We start from the raw sequence: 16,313 nt of genomic DNA, 5'->3' as shown, positions 1-16,313 counted from the left end.
CTGGTTGCCCTCTAGGTTACAGAGAGCTGGTAGTCCCATCCACCACACTACCAGGTGGGTGGTATAGAGGAGATGGACCCACTGGTTGCCCTGGTTACAGAGAGCTGGTCGTCCCATCCACCACACTACTTAACAGGAAAGGTCTGTTAACTTCCTGTAGGGCCGCCCCCAGGTGGTAAGGGTAGGTAACAACACATCCACCACGCTGATCCTCAACACGGGGGCCCCTCAGGGGTGCCTGCTCAGTCCCCTCCTGTACTCCCTGTTCACACACGACAGCACGGCCAGACACGACTCCAACACCACCATTAAGTTTGCAAACGATACAACAGTGATCACCGACAACGATGAGACAGCCAATAAGGGAGGAGGTCAGAGACTTGGCAGTGTGGTGCCATGACAACCACCTAAACTACAGGAAACGGAGGCCCGAACATCCCCCGGGGTGGAGCTTGACGAGGTTCTCAGTTTGATGCAGTCAATACAGGAACTACGTCATCAGACTGGATGGTAAATAACAGCTAAAAGATAGTAACTAGTGAGTCGGCTGGGTTACTGTGGAGCAGGTACCGCCAAGATGGGATACACGCAATGCCGTCGGGGGAAGGTCAAATAATGTGAATAATTTGAAATATATAAATATAAATATACATATAAATATATATATATATATAAATATACACACACACACATTTGGGTGAGGTTTTATTTTGGCCTGGATTAGCCCCGTTTCACTGGCAAAAAATAACATTAAACCTTCTAGTGTTCAGTGAAATAACAACACAATGTCAAATACAGGAAGCCAAGTCAAATAATTAACATCCAATCACATTAACCGTTACTCTCTCGTGGGAATTCCACTAACGGCCCGTATGGAGCCAAACTGCTGCGCATGAAGGGGTCTGTGATGGAGCAAAAGCCACGACAGGGAGGTGGAGGGGCTCATCCCGACGCTACTTGCCACTGCAGCATCCACCTAGAGGCTTTTGGGTAGACTGCAGCATTCACCTAGAGGCTCTTGGGTACACTACAGCATCCACCTAGAGGCTATTGGGTCACTACAGCATCCACCTAGAGGCTATTGGGTCACTGCAGCATCCACCGAGAGGCTATTGGGTCACTGCAGCATCCCCCTAGAGGCTCTTGGGTACACTGCAGCATCCACCGAGAGGCTATTGGGTCACTGCAGCATCCACCTAGAGGCTATTGGGTCACTGCAGCATCCCCCTAGAGGCTATTGGGTCACTGCAGCATCCCCCTAGAGGCTATTGGGTCACTGCAGCATCCCCCTAGAGGCTATTGGGTCACTGCAGCATCTACCTAGAGGCTATTGGGTCACTGCAGCATCCCCCTAGAGGCTCTTGGGTAGACTGCAGCATCCCCCTAGAGGCTATTGGGTCACTGCAGCATCCACCTAGAGGCTATTGGGTCACTGCAGCATCCCCCTAGAGGCTATTGGGTCACTGCAGCATCCACCTAGAGGCTATTGGGTCACTGCAGCATCCCCCTAGAGGCTATTGGGCCACTGCAGCATCCACCTAGAGGCTTTTGGGTAGACTGCAGCATCCCCCTAGAGGCTCTTGGGTAGACTGCAGCATCCCCCTAGAGGCTCTTGGGCCACTGCAGCATCCCCCTAGAGGCTCTTGGGTAGACTGCAGCATCCCCCTAGAGGCTCTTGGGCCACTGCAGCATCCACCTAGAGGCTCTTGGGTAGACTGCAGCATCCCCCTAGAGGCTCTTGGGCCACTGCAGCATTCACCTAGAGGCTCTTGGGTAGACTGCAGCATCCCCCTAGAGGCTATTGGGCCACTGCAGCATCCACCTAGAGGCTATTGGGTCACTGCAGCATCCCCCTAGAGGCTATTGGGTCACTGCAGCATCCACCTAGAGGCTATTGGGTCACTGCAGCATTCACCTAGAGGCTCTTGGGTCACTGCAGCATTCACCTAGAGGCTCTTGGGTAGACTGCAGCATTCACCTAGAGGCTCTTGGGTCACTGCAGCATTCACCTAGAGGCTCTTGGGTCACTGCAGCATTCACCTAGAGGCTCTTGGGTAGACTGCAGCATCCACCTAGAGGCTCTTGGGTAGACTGCAGCATCCCCCTAGAGGCTCTTGGGTAGACTGCAGCATCCACCAAGAGGCTCTTGGGTAGACTACAGCATCCACCTAGAGGCTCTTGGGTAGACTGCAGCATCCACCTAGAGGCTCTTGGGTAGACTGCAGCATCCACCTAGAGGCTCTTGGGTACACTACAGCATCCACCTAGAGGCTCTTGGGTAGACTGCAGCATCCACCTAGAGGCTCTTGGGTAGACTACAGCATCCACCTAGAGGCTCTTGGGTAGACTACAGCATCCACCTAGAGGCTCTTGGGTAGACTGCAGCATCCACCTAGAGGCTCTTGGGTAGACTACAGCATCCACCGAGAGGCTCTTGGGTAGACTACAGCATCCACCTAGAGGCTCTTGGGTAGACTGCAGCATCCACCTAGAGGCTCTTGCTGCCTGACAGATTGAAAGACGTTTTGGACACTACAGTGAAAATGGTTAACTTGGTTAAAGCAAGACCCCTGAACTCTCGTGTATTTTCTGCACTATGCACTGATATGGACAGCGACCATGTAACGCTTTTACAACATACAGAAGTGTTCTGGTTATCAAGGGGGAAAGTATTGACAAGTTTCTATAAATTGAGAGATGAGCTTAAAGTTTTCTTTACTGACCATCATTTTCACTTGTCTGACTGCTTGATGATGACGAGTTTCTCACACGACTGGCCTATCTGGGGGATGTTTTCACTTGTCTGACCGCTTGATGATGACGAGTTTCTCACACGACTGGTCTGTCCGGGTGATGTTTTTCTCTTGTCTGACCGCTTGATGATGACGAGTTTCTCACACGACTGGCCTGTCTGGGTGTTTTTTCTCACCTGAATGATCTGGATCTATTAATCACAGGGACTCTCTGCAACTATACTCATTACATCATCATCATCATCATATTCAATGTACGGGACAAAATTGAGGCTATGATTAAGAAGTTGGAGCTCCTCTCTGTCTGCATTAGCAAGGACAACAGACAGATCTTCCTGTCATTGTATGATATTTTGTGTGCAAATGAACTCAATCTTACTGACAATGTCAAATGTGATATAGCCAAGCACCTTAGTGAGCTGGGTTCGCATGTACTTTCCTGAGACGGATGACTCAATCATATCCCTTCCATACCCTGCCTCCAGTCCACTTACCAATATCTTAAACAGGAGAGCCTCATCGATGTTGCAACAAGCGGTTCTGTGAAAAATTTAATATAAAATCAGAAGCTTTTGCCTTGGGAAATCTGTCCGTTGAGATACTGATGGCCTTTGCAACCATGTACCAACGTGAGAGTGGATTATCGGCCATCACTAGCATCAAAACTAAATACAGGCACAGACTGTGTGGAACATGATTTAAGACAGACTCTCTCCAATACAAACCAACATTGCAGAGTTACATTTACATTTACATTTAAGTCATTTAGCAGACGCTCTTATCCAGAGCGACTTACAAATTGGTGAGTTATATTTATCCCTTCAAGCACACCCTTCTCAGTAACCTGTGGTGAGTTATTCACAATTTTTGATGAACAAATAAAGTTTTATGTAAGATGATTAAATAAAAGAGCAACATTATTGATTATTATTATATTATTATTTGTGCCCTGGTCCCATAAGAGCTCTTTGTCACTTCCCACGAGCCGGGTTGTGGTGACAACTCACACTCATTCTTATGTTTAATAAATGTATCGTATAATGTGTGTGTGGCAGGCTTACAATGACGGCAAAAAGCAACATTTGAGAGTGTGCTGACCCTGGGGCTAGAGGGGGTACAGCTGACCCTGGTGCTAGAGGGGGTACAGCTGACCCTGGTGCTAGAGGGGGTGTGCTGACCCTGGTGCTAGAGGGGGTACAGCTGACCCTGGTGCTAGAGGGGGTACAGCTGACCCTGGTGCAAGAGGGGGTACAGCTGACCCTGGTGCTAGAGATGGGTACAGCTGACCCTGGTGCTAGAGATGGGTACAGCTGACCCTGGTGCAAGAGATGGGTACAGCTGACCCTGGTGCAAGAGGGGGTACAGCTGACCCTGGTGCTAGAGGGGGTACAGCTGACCCTGGTGATAGAGGGGGTACAGCTGACCCTGGTGCTAGAGGGGGTACAGCTGACCCTGGTGCTAGAGGGGGTACAGCTGACCCTGGTGATAGAGGGAGTACGCTGACCCTGGTGCTAGAGGGGGTACAGCTGGAGGTTGAATGTTTGAAGGGGTACGGGACTATAAAACGTTTGGGAACCACTGCTCTGGAGGTTCAGTACAGGTAACTACAGTCTCGGTCCCACACAGCCGGCCCCTCCTCCTGCCACTTAGCCACTCACAAGTCACAAACACACAGCCGGCCCCTCCTCCTGCCACTTAGCCACTCACAAGTCACAAACACACAGCAGGCCCCTCCTCCTGCCACTTAGCCACACACAAGTCACAAACACACAGCCGGCCCCTCCTCCTGCCACTTAGCCACTCACAAGTCACAAACACACAGCCGGCCCCTCCTCCAGCCACTTAGCCACACACAAGTCACAAACACACAGCCGGCCCCTCCTCCTGCCACTTAGACACACACAAGTCACAAACACACAGCAGGCCCCTCCTACCAGCCCCCCTCCTCCTGCCACTTAGCCACACACAAGTCACAAACACACAGCCGGCCCCTCCTCCTGCCACTTAGCCACACACAAGTCACAAACACACAGCCGGCCCCTCCTACCAGCAGGCCCCTCCTACCAGCCCCATTCCTCTCTCCCTTGGTTCATGCATTAATATATATTTCTGTTGCTTCCCTGTATCAGACCGAGCGGGTCTGATTCGGGGTCGGCGCTGGTCGTCTTCGGGTCCAGTCAGACCTGGCCTCTATATTATAAAACGTTATTTATTGGGGTCCATGGAGGAAAGTCTCTGGTCCATTTCAGAACAACTGTTTTGGAGAAGAGCTGTAGTCTGCGGTCTTACCTCGTAGGTGGCCAGGCGGTCCAGGTAACACAGCAGCTTCAGTCTGCTCCGACACAACTCCTTCTGCTCCAGGGTCAACCTGCAGGACCGCAAAACAACCACACGGTGACCACGGAGACGACATTAAAAACACAGTAGGAAGCATTTCATTCTGACCGGAAGTCAACCACTCACAACCCCAGAAACTCAAACATTGTAGAGTGTTCACGTATAAAACAAAACACTGGTCATGACTGTAGTAAACACTAGGGGTTGGACAGTTTCCAGCCTTCAAACTAGTTCTGTACCGTCGACAGTCTTTAGCGTTGTCGCTAGCAGTGACTGAGTAGTAATCAGTGAGTAGTAAGCACTGACTGAGTAGTAAGCATTGAGTAGTAATCATTGAGTAGTAATCATTGAGTAGTAATCATTAACTGAGTAGTAATCATTGAGTAGTAAGCATTAACTGAGTAGTAATCATTGAGTAGTAATCATTGAGTAGTAAGCATTAACTAAACAGTAAGCATTAACTGAGTAGTAATCATTGAGTAGTAATCATTGAGTAGTAAGCACTGACTGAGTAGTAATCATTGAGTAGTAAGCATTGAGTAGTAAGCATTGAGTAGTAAGCATTGAGTAGTAAGCATTAACTGAGTAGTAATCATTGAGTAGTAAGCATTGAGTAGTAAGCATTGAGTAGTAAGCATTGAGTAGTAAGCATTAACTGAGTAGTAATCATTGAGTAGTAAGCATTGAGTAGTAAGCATTGAGTAGTAAGCATTGAGTAGTAAGCATTGAGTAGTAAGCATTGAGTAGTAAGCATTGAGTAGTAAGCATTGAGTAGTAAGCATTGAGTAGTAATCATTGACTGAGTAGTAATCATTGAGTAGTAAGCATTGAGTAGTAAGCATTGAGTAGTAAGCATTGAGTAGTAATCATTGAGTAGTAATCATTGACAAAGTCGTGTCAGAAATGTGATGCCGATGGTGTTATCAAATCGATTAACTGTTTAATTATCACGATGATTAAATTACACATGTAACAACTAACTCATCGGCAATTTTGGGGAACCACGGAAAAAGTTTGCTTAGTGAGTAGCCGTTTTCTGAATTAATTTCAGTCATTCATTAAATTGTTCTACTATCAGTATGTTCTTTAATTGTTTATGGTTCATTGAACAAGCATGGGAAACAGTGTTTAAACCTTTTACAGAGAAGATCTGTGAAGTTATTTGGATTTTTACGAATTATCTTTGAAAGACAGGGTCCTGAAAAAGAGACGTTTATTTTTTTGCGGAGTTGATATATTAACGATGACTTTTGTCGTCTCTTTGTTGAAATCGTCGGTCCGTCGAGGGAATAATTTGACAGAAAGTCTCTGTTGTGTCTGTTAGAATGGATCGTCCAGACATATCAATGGTCGTTGGATAGGAAAATGTTCTTCAGAATGGATCTTTTCAAAGTACCATGGTCGAGGTTACTAAAATAGATACCTTTAAAGTACCTACAGGGTTGAGAGGAAATTGTTCTTCCTCGATCGAGTTTTCTGGGCTAACAGCTGCAGACTGAATGTTCCTGTGTAGTCCTCTTCACTCAAGAGTTCGAGGATATTACCATTTTTAGTATTGTGGTCTTTAACCTTTCAAGCGCAGAGGTTCCACTCGCGGAACTCCTCGACAACATTCCGCTGAAAAGGCAGCGCGCGAAATTCAAAAAATAATTTGGGGAAATATGTAACTTTCACACATTGACAAGTCCAAAACAGCAAATGAAAGATTAAGATGTTTATCTAACCATCGTTTCCAATTTCAAAAATGCTTTACAGCGAAAGCATAACATATGATTGTGTTAGATCAACGCGAAGTCGAAAAAACACAGCCATTTTTCCAGCCAAAGATACGAGTCACAAAAAAACAGAAATATAGATACAATAAATCACTAACCTTTGCTGGTCTTCATCAGATAACACTCTTAGGGCATCATGTTACACAATACATGTATGTTTTGTTCGATAATGTGCATATTTATATCCAAAAATCTCAGTTTACATTGGCCCCTTACGTGCAGTAATGTTTAGATTCTAAAACATCTGGTGATTTTGCAGAAATACTAATTATAAACATTGATAAAAGATACAAGTGTTATTCACAGAATTAAAGATGGACTTCTCCTTAATGCAACTACTGTCAGATTTTTTTTTTTTTACTTCACGGAAAAAGCTTAGTCTGAGAACGGTGCTCAGAGCCCAAAACAGCCAGAGGAATATCCGCCATTTTGGAATACCACCATAAATATTCACTTACCTTTGATGATCTTCATCAGAAGGTACTCCCAGGAATCCCAGTTCGACAATACATGACTGATTTGTTCCATAAAGTTCCATCATTTACAGTGGGGCAAAAAAAGTATTTAGTCAGCCACCAATTAATTGTGCAAGTTCTCCCACTTAAAAAGATGAGACGCCTGTAATTTTCATCATAGGTACACTTCAACTATGACAGACAAAATTTGAAAAAAAATCCAGAAAATCACATTGTAGGATTTTTTATGAATTTATTTGCAAATTATGGTGGAAAATAAGTATTTGGTCACCTACAAACAAGCAAGATTTCTGGCTCTCACAGACCTGTAACTTCTTCTTTAAGAGGCTCCTCTGTCCTCCACTCATTACCTGTATTAATGGCAACTGTTTGAACTTGTTATCAGTATAAAAGACACCTGTCCACAACCTCAAACAGTCACACTCCAAACTCCACTATGGCCAAGACCAAAGAGCTGTCAAAGGACACCAGAAACAAAATTGGAGACCTGCACCAGGCTGGGAAGACTGAATCTGCAATAGGTAGGCAGCTTGGTTTGAAGAAATCAACTGTGGGAGCAATTATTAGGAAATGGAAGACATACAAGACCACTGATAATCTCCCTCGATATGGGGCTCCACGCAAGATCTCACCCCGTGGGGTCAAAATGATCACAAGAACAGTGAGCAAAAATCCCAGAACCACACGGGGGGACCTAGTGAATGACCTGCAGAGAGCTGGGACCAAAGTAACAAAGCCTACCATCAGTAACACACTACGCCGTCAGGGACTCAAATCCTGCAGTGCCAGACGTGTCCCCCTGCTTAAGCCAGTACATGCCCAGGCCGGTCTGAAGTTTGCTAGAGAGCATGTGGATGATCCAGAAGAAGATTTGGAGAATGTCATATGGTCAGATGAAACCAAAATATAACTTTTTGATAAAAAGTCAACTTGTCATGTTTGGAGGACAAAGAATGCTGAGTTGCATCCAAAGAACACCATACCTACTGTGAAGCATGAGGGTGGAAACATCATGCTTTAGGGCTGTTTTTCTGCAAAGGGACCAGGGACCAGGACGAAGTGCGAGAACTTGCACAATTGGTGGCTGCCGAAGTACTTTTTTGCCCCACTGTATGTCTAAATAGCCAATTGTTGTTAGCGTGTCCAGCCCAGTAATCCATCTTCAGGAGGCGCTGGCACTTCATCCAGACAAAAACTCAAAAAGTACCCTTACGATCCTTTAGAAACATGTCAAACGATGTATGGGATCAATCTTTAGGATGTTTTTAACACCAGCGCCACCCGCCCACGCAGACACCAGCGCCACCCGCCCACGCAGACACCAGCGCCACCCGCCCATGCAGACACCAGCGCCCCACGCAGACATCAGCGCCGCCCGCAAACACCAGCGCCGCCCACCCACACAGACACCAGCGCCACCCGCCCACACAGACACCAGCGCCGCCCGCCCACACAGACACCAGCGCCGCCCGCCCACGCAGACACCAGCGCCGCCCGCCCACACAGACACCAGCGCCGCCAGCCCACACAGACACCAGCGCCGCCCGCCCACACAGACACCAGCGCCGCCCACACACACAGACACCAGCGCCGCCCACACACACAGACACCAGCGCCGCCAGCCCACACAGACACCAGCGCCGCCCACACACACAGACACCAGCGCCGCCCACACACACAGACACCAGCGCCGCCAGCCCACACAGACACCAGCGCCGCCAGCCCACACAGACACCAGCGCCGCCCACACACACAGACACCAGCGCCGCCCACACACACAGACACCAGCGCCCCACACAGACACCAGCGCCGCACACAGACACCAGCGCCGCCCACAGACACCAGCGCTGCACACAGACACCAGCGCCGCCCACAGACACCAGCGCCCCACACAGACACCAGCGCTGCACACAGACACCAGCGCCGCCCACAGACACCAGCGCCGCCCACAGACACCAGCGCCGCCCACAGACACCAGCGCCGCCCACAGACACCAGCGCTGCACACAGACACCAGCGCTGCACACAGACACCAGCGCCGCCCACAGACACCAGCGCCGCACACAGACACCAGCGCCGCCCACAGACACCAGCGCCGCCCACAGACACCAGCGCCGCCCACAGACACCAGCGCCGCCCACAGACACCAGCGCCGCACACAGACACCAGCGCTGCACACAGACACCAGCGCCGCACACAGACACCAGCGCTGCACACAGACACCAGCGCCGCCCACAGACACCAGCGCTGCACACAGACACCAGCGCTGCACTAGCGTATACACCCTTATATTGTACAAGGGGAATGGTGTTGACGGTGATGACTGGCGAAGAGCAGAATCAACAAGCCAGACAGCTGCTATGTGAGAAGGTGTTCACAGTTAACCATTGTTATGTAAAAGGCAGCCGAAAAGTACCAGTGGCCTGGCTTTGACCCCAAGTGAGAATAGGTCCTCCGGAGACATGGCCCGGTGAGACACGGGCGCCGGTCCGCGTAGATGGAAAGAGAAGTCCAGTCCGTGTCGTTCTGAGCCTTTTAGGTAAATCACTGAGGTGGAAACACCAGAGGGGAAGTGCTGATGTTGCATTACGTCCACCTCGTCCATTAAAATGTATCCTAGGTCAGCACTCCTATTGGAAAACACTTTATAATACAGGCCCAGAGTACCACGACATCACCAGTACCCTATTCCCTATACCGTGCACTACTTTGGTCCAGGGCCCATCAGCCACGGTTTAATGTAGGCAGAATGTGTGTGTGCTTGTGCGTGTCTCAAAGCTGTCAGATCAGCATCTTACTACAATCTGATCTGGTTGCTGTTTCTTCATCTCTGTGGAAATATTACAGTATCACAGGGAGACTGAAACAACACAAAAATGTAGTGGTAGAGAGAGGGGTAAATGTAGCGGTAGCGAGAGGGGGTAAATGTAGCGAGCGGGGGTAAATGTAGAGAGCGGGGGTAAATGTAGAGAGCGGGGGTAAATGTAGAGAGAGGGGGTAAATGTAGCGGTAGAGAGAGGGGGTAAATGTAGCGGTAGAGAGCGGGGGTAAATGTAGCGGTAGAGAGCGGGGTAAATGTAGCGAGAGCGGGGTAAATGTAGCGAGAGGGGGTAAATGTAGCGAGAGGGGGTAAATGTAGAGAGAGGGGATAAATGTAGAGAGAGGGGGTAAAAGTAGCGGTAGAGAGGGGTAAATGTAGAGAGGGGGTAAATGTAGAGAGAGGGGTAAATGTAGAGAGGGGGGTTAAATGTAGAGAGGGGGTAAATGTAGAGAGGGGGTAAATGTAGAGAGGGGGTAAATGTAGAGAGAGGGGGTAAATGTAGAGAGAGGGTGTAAATGTAGCGGTAGAGAGAGCGGGGTAAATGTAGCGGTAGAGAGAGCGGGGTAAATGTAGCGGTAGAGAGAGCGGGGTAAATGTAGCGGTAGAGAGAGGGGGTAAATGTAGAGAGAGGGGGTAAATGTAGAGAGAGGGGGTAAATGTAGAGAGAGGGGGTAAATGTAGAGAGATGGTGTAAATGTAGCGGTAGAGAGAGGCGGTAAATGTAGCGGTAGAGAGAGGGGTAAATGTAGCGGTAGAGAGATGGGGTAAATGTAGAGAGAGGGGGTAAATGTAGCGGTAGAGAGAAGGGGTAAATGTAGCGGTAGAGAGCGGGGTAAACGTAGCGGTAGAGAGCGGGGTAAACGTAGCGGTAGAGAGCGGGGTAAACGTAGCGGTAGAGAGCGGGGTAAATGTAGCGGTAGAGAGCGGGGTAAATGTAGCGAGAGGGGGTAAATGTAGAGAGAGGGGGTAAATGTAGAGAGAGGGGGTAAATGTAGAGAGAGGGGGTAAATGTAGAGAGAGGGGGTAAATGTAGCGAGAGGGGGTAAATGTAGAGAGAGGGGGTAAATGTAGCGGTAGAGAGAGGGGGTAAATGTAACGGTAGAGAGCGGGGTAAATGTAGCGGTAGAGAGAGGGGTAAATGTAGCGGTAGAGAGAGCGGGGTAAATGTAGCGGTAGAGAGAGGGGGTAAATGTAGAGAGAGGGGGTAAATGTAGCGGTAGAGAGCGGGGTAAATGTAGCGGTAGAGAGCGGGGTAAATGTAGCGAGAGCGGGGTAAATGTAGCGAGAGGGGGTAAATGTAGCGAGAGGGGGTAAATGTAGAGAGAGGGGGTAAATGTAGCGAGAGGGGGTAAATGTAGCGGTAGAGAGGGGTAAATGTAGAGAGGGGGTAAATGTAACGAGAGGGGGTAAATGTAGAGAGAGGGGGTAAATGTAGAGAGAGGGGTAAATGTAGAGAGGGGGTTAAATGTAGAGAGGGGGTTAAATGTAGAGAGGGGGGTTAAATGTAGAGAGGGGGTAAATGTAGAGAGGGGGTAAATGTAGAGAGAGGGGGTAAATGTAGAGAGAGGGTGTAAATGTAGCGGTAGAGAGAGCGGGGTAAATGTAGCGGTAGAGAGAGCGGGGTAAATGTAGCGGTAGAGAGAGCGGGGTAAATGTAGCGGTAGAGAGAGGGGGTAAATGTAGAGAGAGGGGGTAAATGTAGAGAGAGGGGGTAAATGTAGAGATAGGGGGTAAATGTAGAGAGATGGTGTAAATGTAGCGGTAGAGAGAGGCGGTAAATGTAGCGGTAGAGAGGGGGGTAAATGTAGCGGTAGAGAGATGGGGTAAATGTAGAGAGAGGGGGTAAATGTAGCGGTAGAGAGAAGGGGTAAATGTAGCGGTAGAGAGCGGGGTAAACGTAGCGGTAGAGAGCGGGGTAAATGTAGCGGTAGAGAGCGGGGTAAATGTAGCGGTAGAGAGCGGGGTAAATGTAGCGAGAGGGGGTAAATGTAGAGAGAGGGGGTAAATGTAGAGAGAGGGGGTAAATGTAGCGAGAGGGGGTAAATGTAGCGGTAGAGAGAGGGGTAAATGTAGCGGTAGAGAGGGGGTAAATGTAGCGGTAGAGAGGGGGTAAATGTAGAGAGAGGGGGTAAATGTAGAGAGAGGGGGTAAATGTAGAGAGAGGGGGTAAATGTAGAGAGAGGGGGTAAATGTAGCGAGAGGGGGTAAATGTAGAGAGAGGGGGTAAATGTAGCGGTAGAGAGAGGGGGTAAATGTAACGGTAGAGAGCGGGGGTAAATGTAGCGGTAGAGAGAGCGGGGTAAATGTAGCGGTAGAGAGAGGGGGTAAATGTAGAGAGAGGGGGTAAATGTAGAGAGAGGGGGTAAATGTAGAGAGAGGGTGTAAATGTAGCGGTAGAGAGAGGCGGTAAATGTAGCGGTAGAGAGGGGTAAATGTAGCGGTAGAGAGAGGGGGTAAATGTAGAGAGAGGGGGTAAATGTAGCGGTAGAGAGAGGGGTAAATGTAGCGGTAGAGAGAGCGGGGTAAATGTAGCGGTAGCGAGAGGGGTAAATGTAGCGAGAGGGGGTAAATGTAGAGAGAGGGGGTAAATGTAGAGATGGTAAATGTAGCGGTAGAGAGAGGGGGTAAATGTAGCGGTAGAGAGAGGGGGTAAATGTAGCGAGAGGGGGTAAATGTAGCGGTAGAGAGAGGGGGTAAATGTAGAGAGAGGGGGTAAATGTAGAGAGGGGGGGTAAATGTAGAGAGGGGGTAAATGTAGAGAGAGGGTGTAAATGTAGCGGTAGAGAGAGGCGGTAAATGTAGCGGTAGAGAGGGGTAAATGTAGCGGTAGAGAGAGGGGGTAAATGTAGAGAGAGGGGGTAAATGTAGCGGTAGAGAGAGGGGTAAATGTAGCGAGAGGGGGTAAATGTAGAGAGAGGGGGTAAATGTAGAGATGGTAAATGTAGCGGTAGAGAGAGGGGGTAAATGTAGCGGTAGAGAGAGGGGGTAAATGTAGCGAGAGGGGGTAAATGTAGCGGTAGAGAGAGGGGGTAAATGTAGAGAGAGGGGGTAAATGTAGAGAGGGGGGTAAATGTAGAGAGGGGGTAAATGTAGAGAGGGGGTAAATGTAGCGGTAGAGAGAGGGGGTAAATGTAGCGGTAGCGAGAGGGGTAAATGTAGCGAGAGGGGGTAAATGTAGAGAGAGGGGGTAAATGTAGAGATGGTAAATGTAGCGGTAGAGAGAGGGGGTAAATGTAGCGGTAGAGAGAGGGGGTAAATGTAGCGAGAGGGGGTAAATGTAGCGGTAGAGAGAGGGGGTAAATGTAGAGAGGGGGGTAAATGTAGAGAGGGGGGTAAATGTAGAGAGGGGGGTAAATGTAGAGAGGGGGGGTAAATGTAGAGAGGGGGTAAATGTAGCGGTAGAGAGAGGGGGTAAATGTAGCGGTAGAGAGAGGGGGTAAATGTAGCGGTAGAGAGAGGGGGTAAATGTAGCGGTAGAGAGAGGGGGTAAATGTAGCGGTAGAGAGAGGGGGTAAATGTAGCGGTAGAGAGGGGGGGTAAATGTAGCGGTAGAGAGAGGGGTAAATGTAGCGGTAGAGAGAGGGGGTAAATGTAGCGGTAGAGAGAGGGGGTAAATGTAGCGGTAGAGAGAGGGGGTAAATGTAGCGGTAGAGAGGGGGGTAAATGTAGCGGTAGAGAGAGGGGTAAATGTAGCGGTAGAGAGAGGGGGTAAATGTAGAGAGAGGGGGTAAATGTAGAGAGAGGGGGTAAATGTAGAGAGAGGGGGTAAATGTAGAGAGAGGGGGTAAATGTAGCGGTAGAGAGAGGGGGTAAATGTAGCGGTAGAGAGAGGGGTAAATGTAGCGGTAGAGAGAGGGGGTAAATGTAGCGGTAGAGAGAGGGGGTAAATGTAGCGGTAGAGAGAGGGGGTAAATGTAGCGGTAGAGAGAGGGGTAAATGTAGCGGTAGAGAGAGGGGGTAAATGTAGCGGTAGAGAGAGGGGGTAAATGTAGAGAGAGGGGGTAAATGTAGAGAGAGGGGGTAAATGTAGAGAGAGGGGGTAAATGTAGCGGTAGAGAGATGGGGTAAATGTAGCGGTAGAGAGAGGGGGTAAATGTAGCGGTAGAGAGAGGGGGTAAATGTAGCGGTAGAGAGAGGGGGTAAATGTAGCGGTAGAGAGAGGGGTAAATGTAGCGGTAGAGAGAGGGGGTAAATGTAGCGAGAGGGGGTAAATGTAGCGAGAGGGGGTAAATGTAGCGAGATGGGGGTAAATGTAGCTAGAGGGGGTAAATGTAGAGAGAGGGGGTAAATGTAGCGGTAGAGAGAGGGGGTAAATGTAGCGGTAGAGAGAGGGGGTAAATGTAGCGGTAGAGAGAGGGGGTAAATGTAGCGGTAGAGAGAGGGGGTAAATGTAGAGAGAGGGGGTAAATGTAGAGAGAGGGGGTAAATGTAGAGAGAGGGGGTAAATGTAGCGGTAGAGAGAGGGGGTAAATGTAGCGGTAGAGAGAGGGGGTAAATGTAGCGGTAGAGAGAGGGGGTAAATGTAGCGGTAGAGAGAGGGGGTAAATGTAGCGGTAGAGAGAGGGGGTAAATGTAGCGGTAGAGAGAGGGGTAAATGTAGCGGTAGAGAGAGGGGGTAAATGTAGAGAGAGGGGGTAAATGTAGAGAGAGGGGGTAAATGTAGAGAGAGGGGGTAAATGTAGAGAGAGGGGGTAAATGTAGCGGTAGAGAGATGGGGTAAATGTAGCGGTAGAGAGAGGGGGTAAATGTAGCGGTAGAGAGAGGGGGTAAATGTAGCGGTAGAGAGAGGGGGTAAATGTAGCGGTAGAGAGAGGGGGTAAATGTAGCGGTAGAGAGAGGGGTAAATGTAGCGGTAGAGAGAGGGGGTAAATGTAGCGAGAGGGGGTAAATGTAGCGAGAGGGGGTAAATGTAGCGAGATGGGGGTAAATGTAGATAGAGGGGGTAAATGTAGAGAGAGGGGGTAAATGTAGCGGTAGAGAGAGGGGGTAAATGTAGCGGTAGAGAGAGGGGGTAAATGTAGCGGTAGAGAGAGGGGGTAAATGTAGTGGTAGGGAGAGGGGTAAATGTAGCGGTAGGGGTAAATGTAGTGGTAGAGAGAGGGGTAAATGTAGTGGTAGAGAGGGGTAAATGTAGTGGTAGAGAGAGGGGTAAATGTAGTGGTAGAGAGAGGGGGTAAATGTAGTGGTAGAGAGAGGGGTAAGCGGTAGAGAGAGGGGTAAATGTAGTGGTAGAGAGAGGGGTAAATGTAGTCATTTTCATTTGGCACAAATCCACCTCTATAAATTGTTTAAACTGGTACCAGATTACCTTCAGAGGAGTCTCATGAGACGTGGGGAGGTCTCAGAGCAGGACGGACAAATGTACCGTCATGTTCTTGTGAATCTCCCCATAGAGGGGTCACATTTCGTTCCAACGCTACAGACCTTTTGGTGAGAAGATTTTTGGGATGTCTCACGGTCGGACAAACACAGCTGTGGCTCATCCACCTCCCAAACACAGCTGTTGCTCATCCACCTCCCAAACACAGCTGTGGCTCATCCACCTCCCAAACACAGCTGTGGCTCATCCACCTCCCAAACACAGCTGTAACTCATCCACCTCCCAAACACAACTGTAGCTCATCTACCTCCCAAACACAGCTGTAACTCATCCACCTCCCAAACACAGACGCTGAAGGCTTAAAGTGACATATTTTGCTGGTGATTTTTGTTCCCATTATGTTACTTCGTCTATTGACACATCGATGCATCAGTCTAACAGTTAGATGGCTGTGACAGGAGACAACTGAGGATGGATCAACAACATTGTAGTTACTCCACAACACTAACCTAAATGACAGAGTGAACAGAAGGAAGCCTGTACAGAATAAACATATTCCAAAATATGCATCCTGTTTGTAACAAGGCAATAATGTAAAATTGCAAAACAATGTGTCCTGAATAGAATGCATGGTGGTGGCTGCATCATGTTATTGGTATGCTTGTCATCGGCAAGGACTGGGGAGTTTTTCAGGATAAAAAAGAAAGGATAGGGGACTAACCACAGGCCAAATCCTAGAGGAAAACCTGATTGTCTGCCTTCCAACAGACACTGGGAGACAAATTCACCTTTCAGCAGGACAATAACCTAAAACACAAGTTTGACTTAAATC

General features: G+C 48.9%; 1 protein-coding gene across 1 annotated transcript in view; it reads right to left on the bottom strand.

Annotated features, from left to right (window-relative positions):
- The window catches only part of nbas (NBAS subunit of NRZ tethering complex), a 315,206-nt gene that overhangs the window by 243,898 nt on the left and 54,995 nt on the right, over positions 1 to 16,313 (bottom strand). The window contains exon 19 of the mRNA XM_064991781.1: positions 5,043 to 5,121. Within this exon, the coding sequence (XP_064847853.1) occupies positions 5,043 to 5,121 (79 nt within the window). The remainder of the gene's footprint in view (positions 1 to 5,042; positions 5,122 to 16,313) is intronic.

This window comes from Oncorhynchus masou, chromosome 16, assembly GCF_036934945.1.
Source record: "Oncorhynchus masou masou isolate Uvic2021 chromosome 16, UVic_Omas_1.1, whole genome shotgun sequence".
NCBI classification, from domain to species: Eukaryota; Metazoa; Chordata; class Actinopteri; order Salmoniformes; family Salmonidae; genus Oncorhynchus; species Oncorhynchus masou.
The sequence above is the reverse complement of the archived record's forward strand: the minus strand, read 5'-3'. Positions and strand labels throughout refer to the sequence as shown.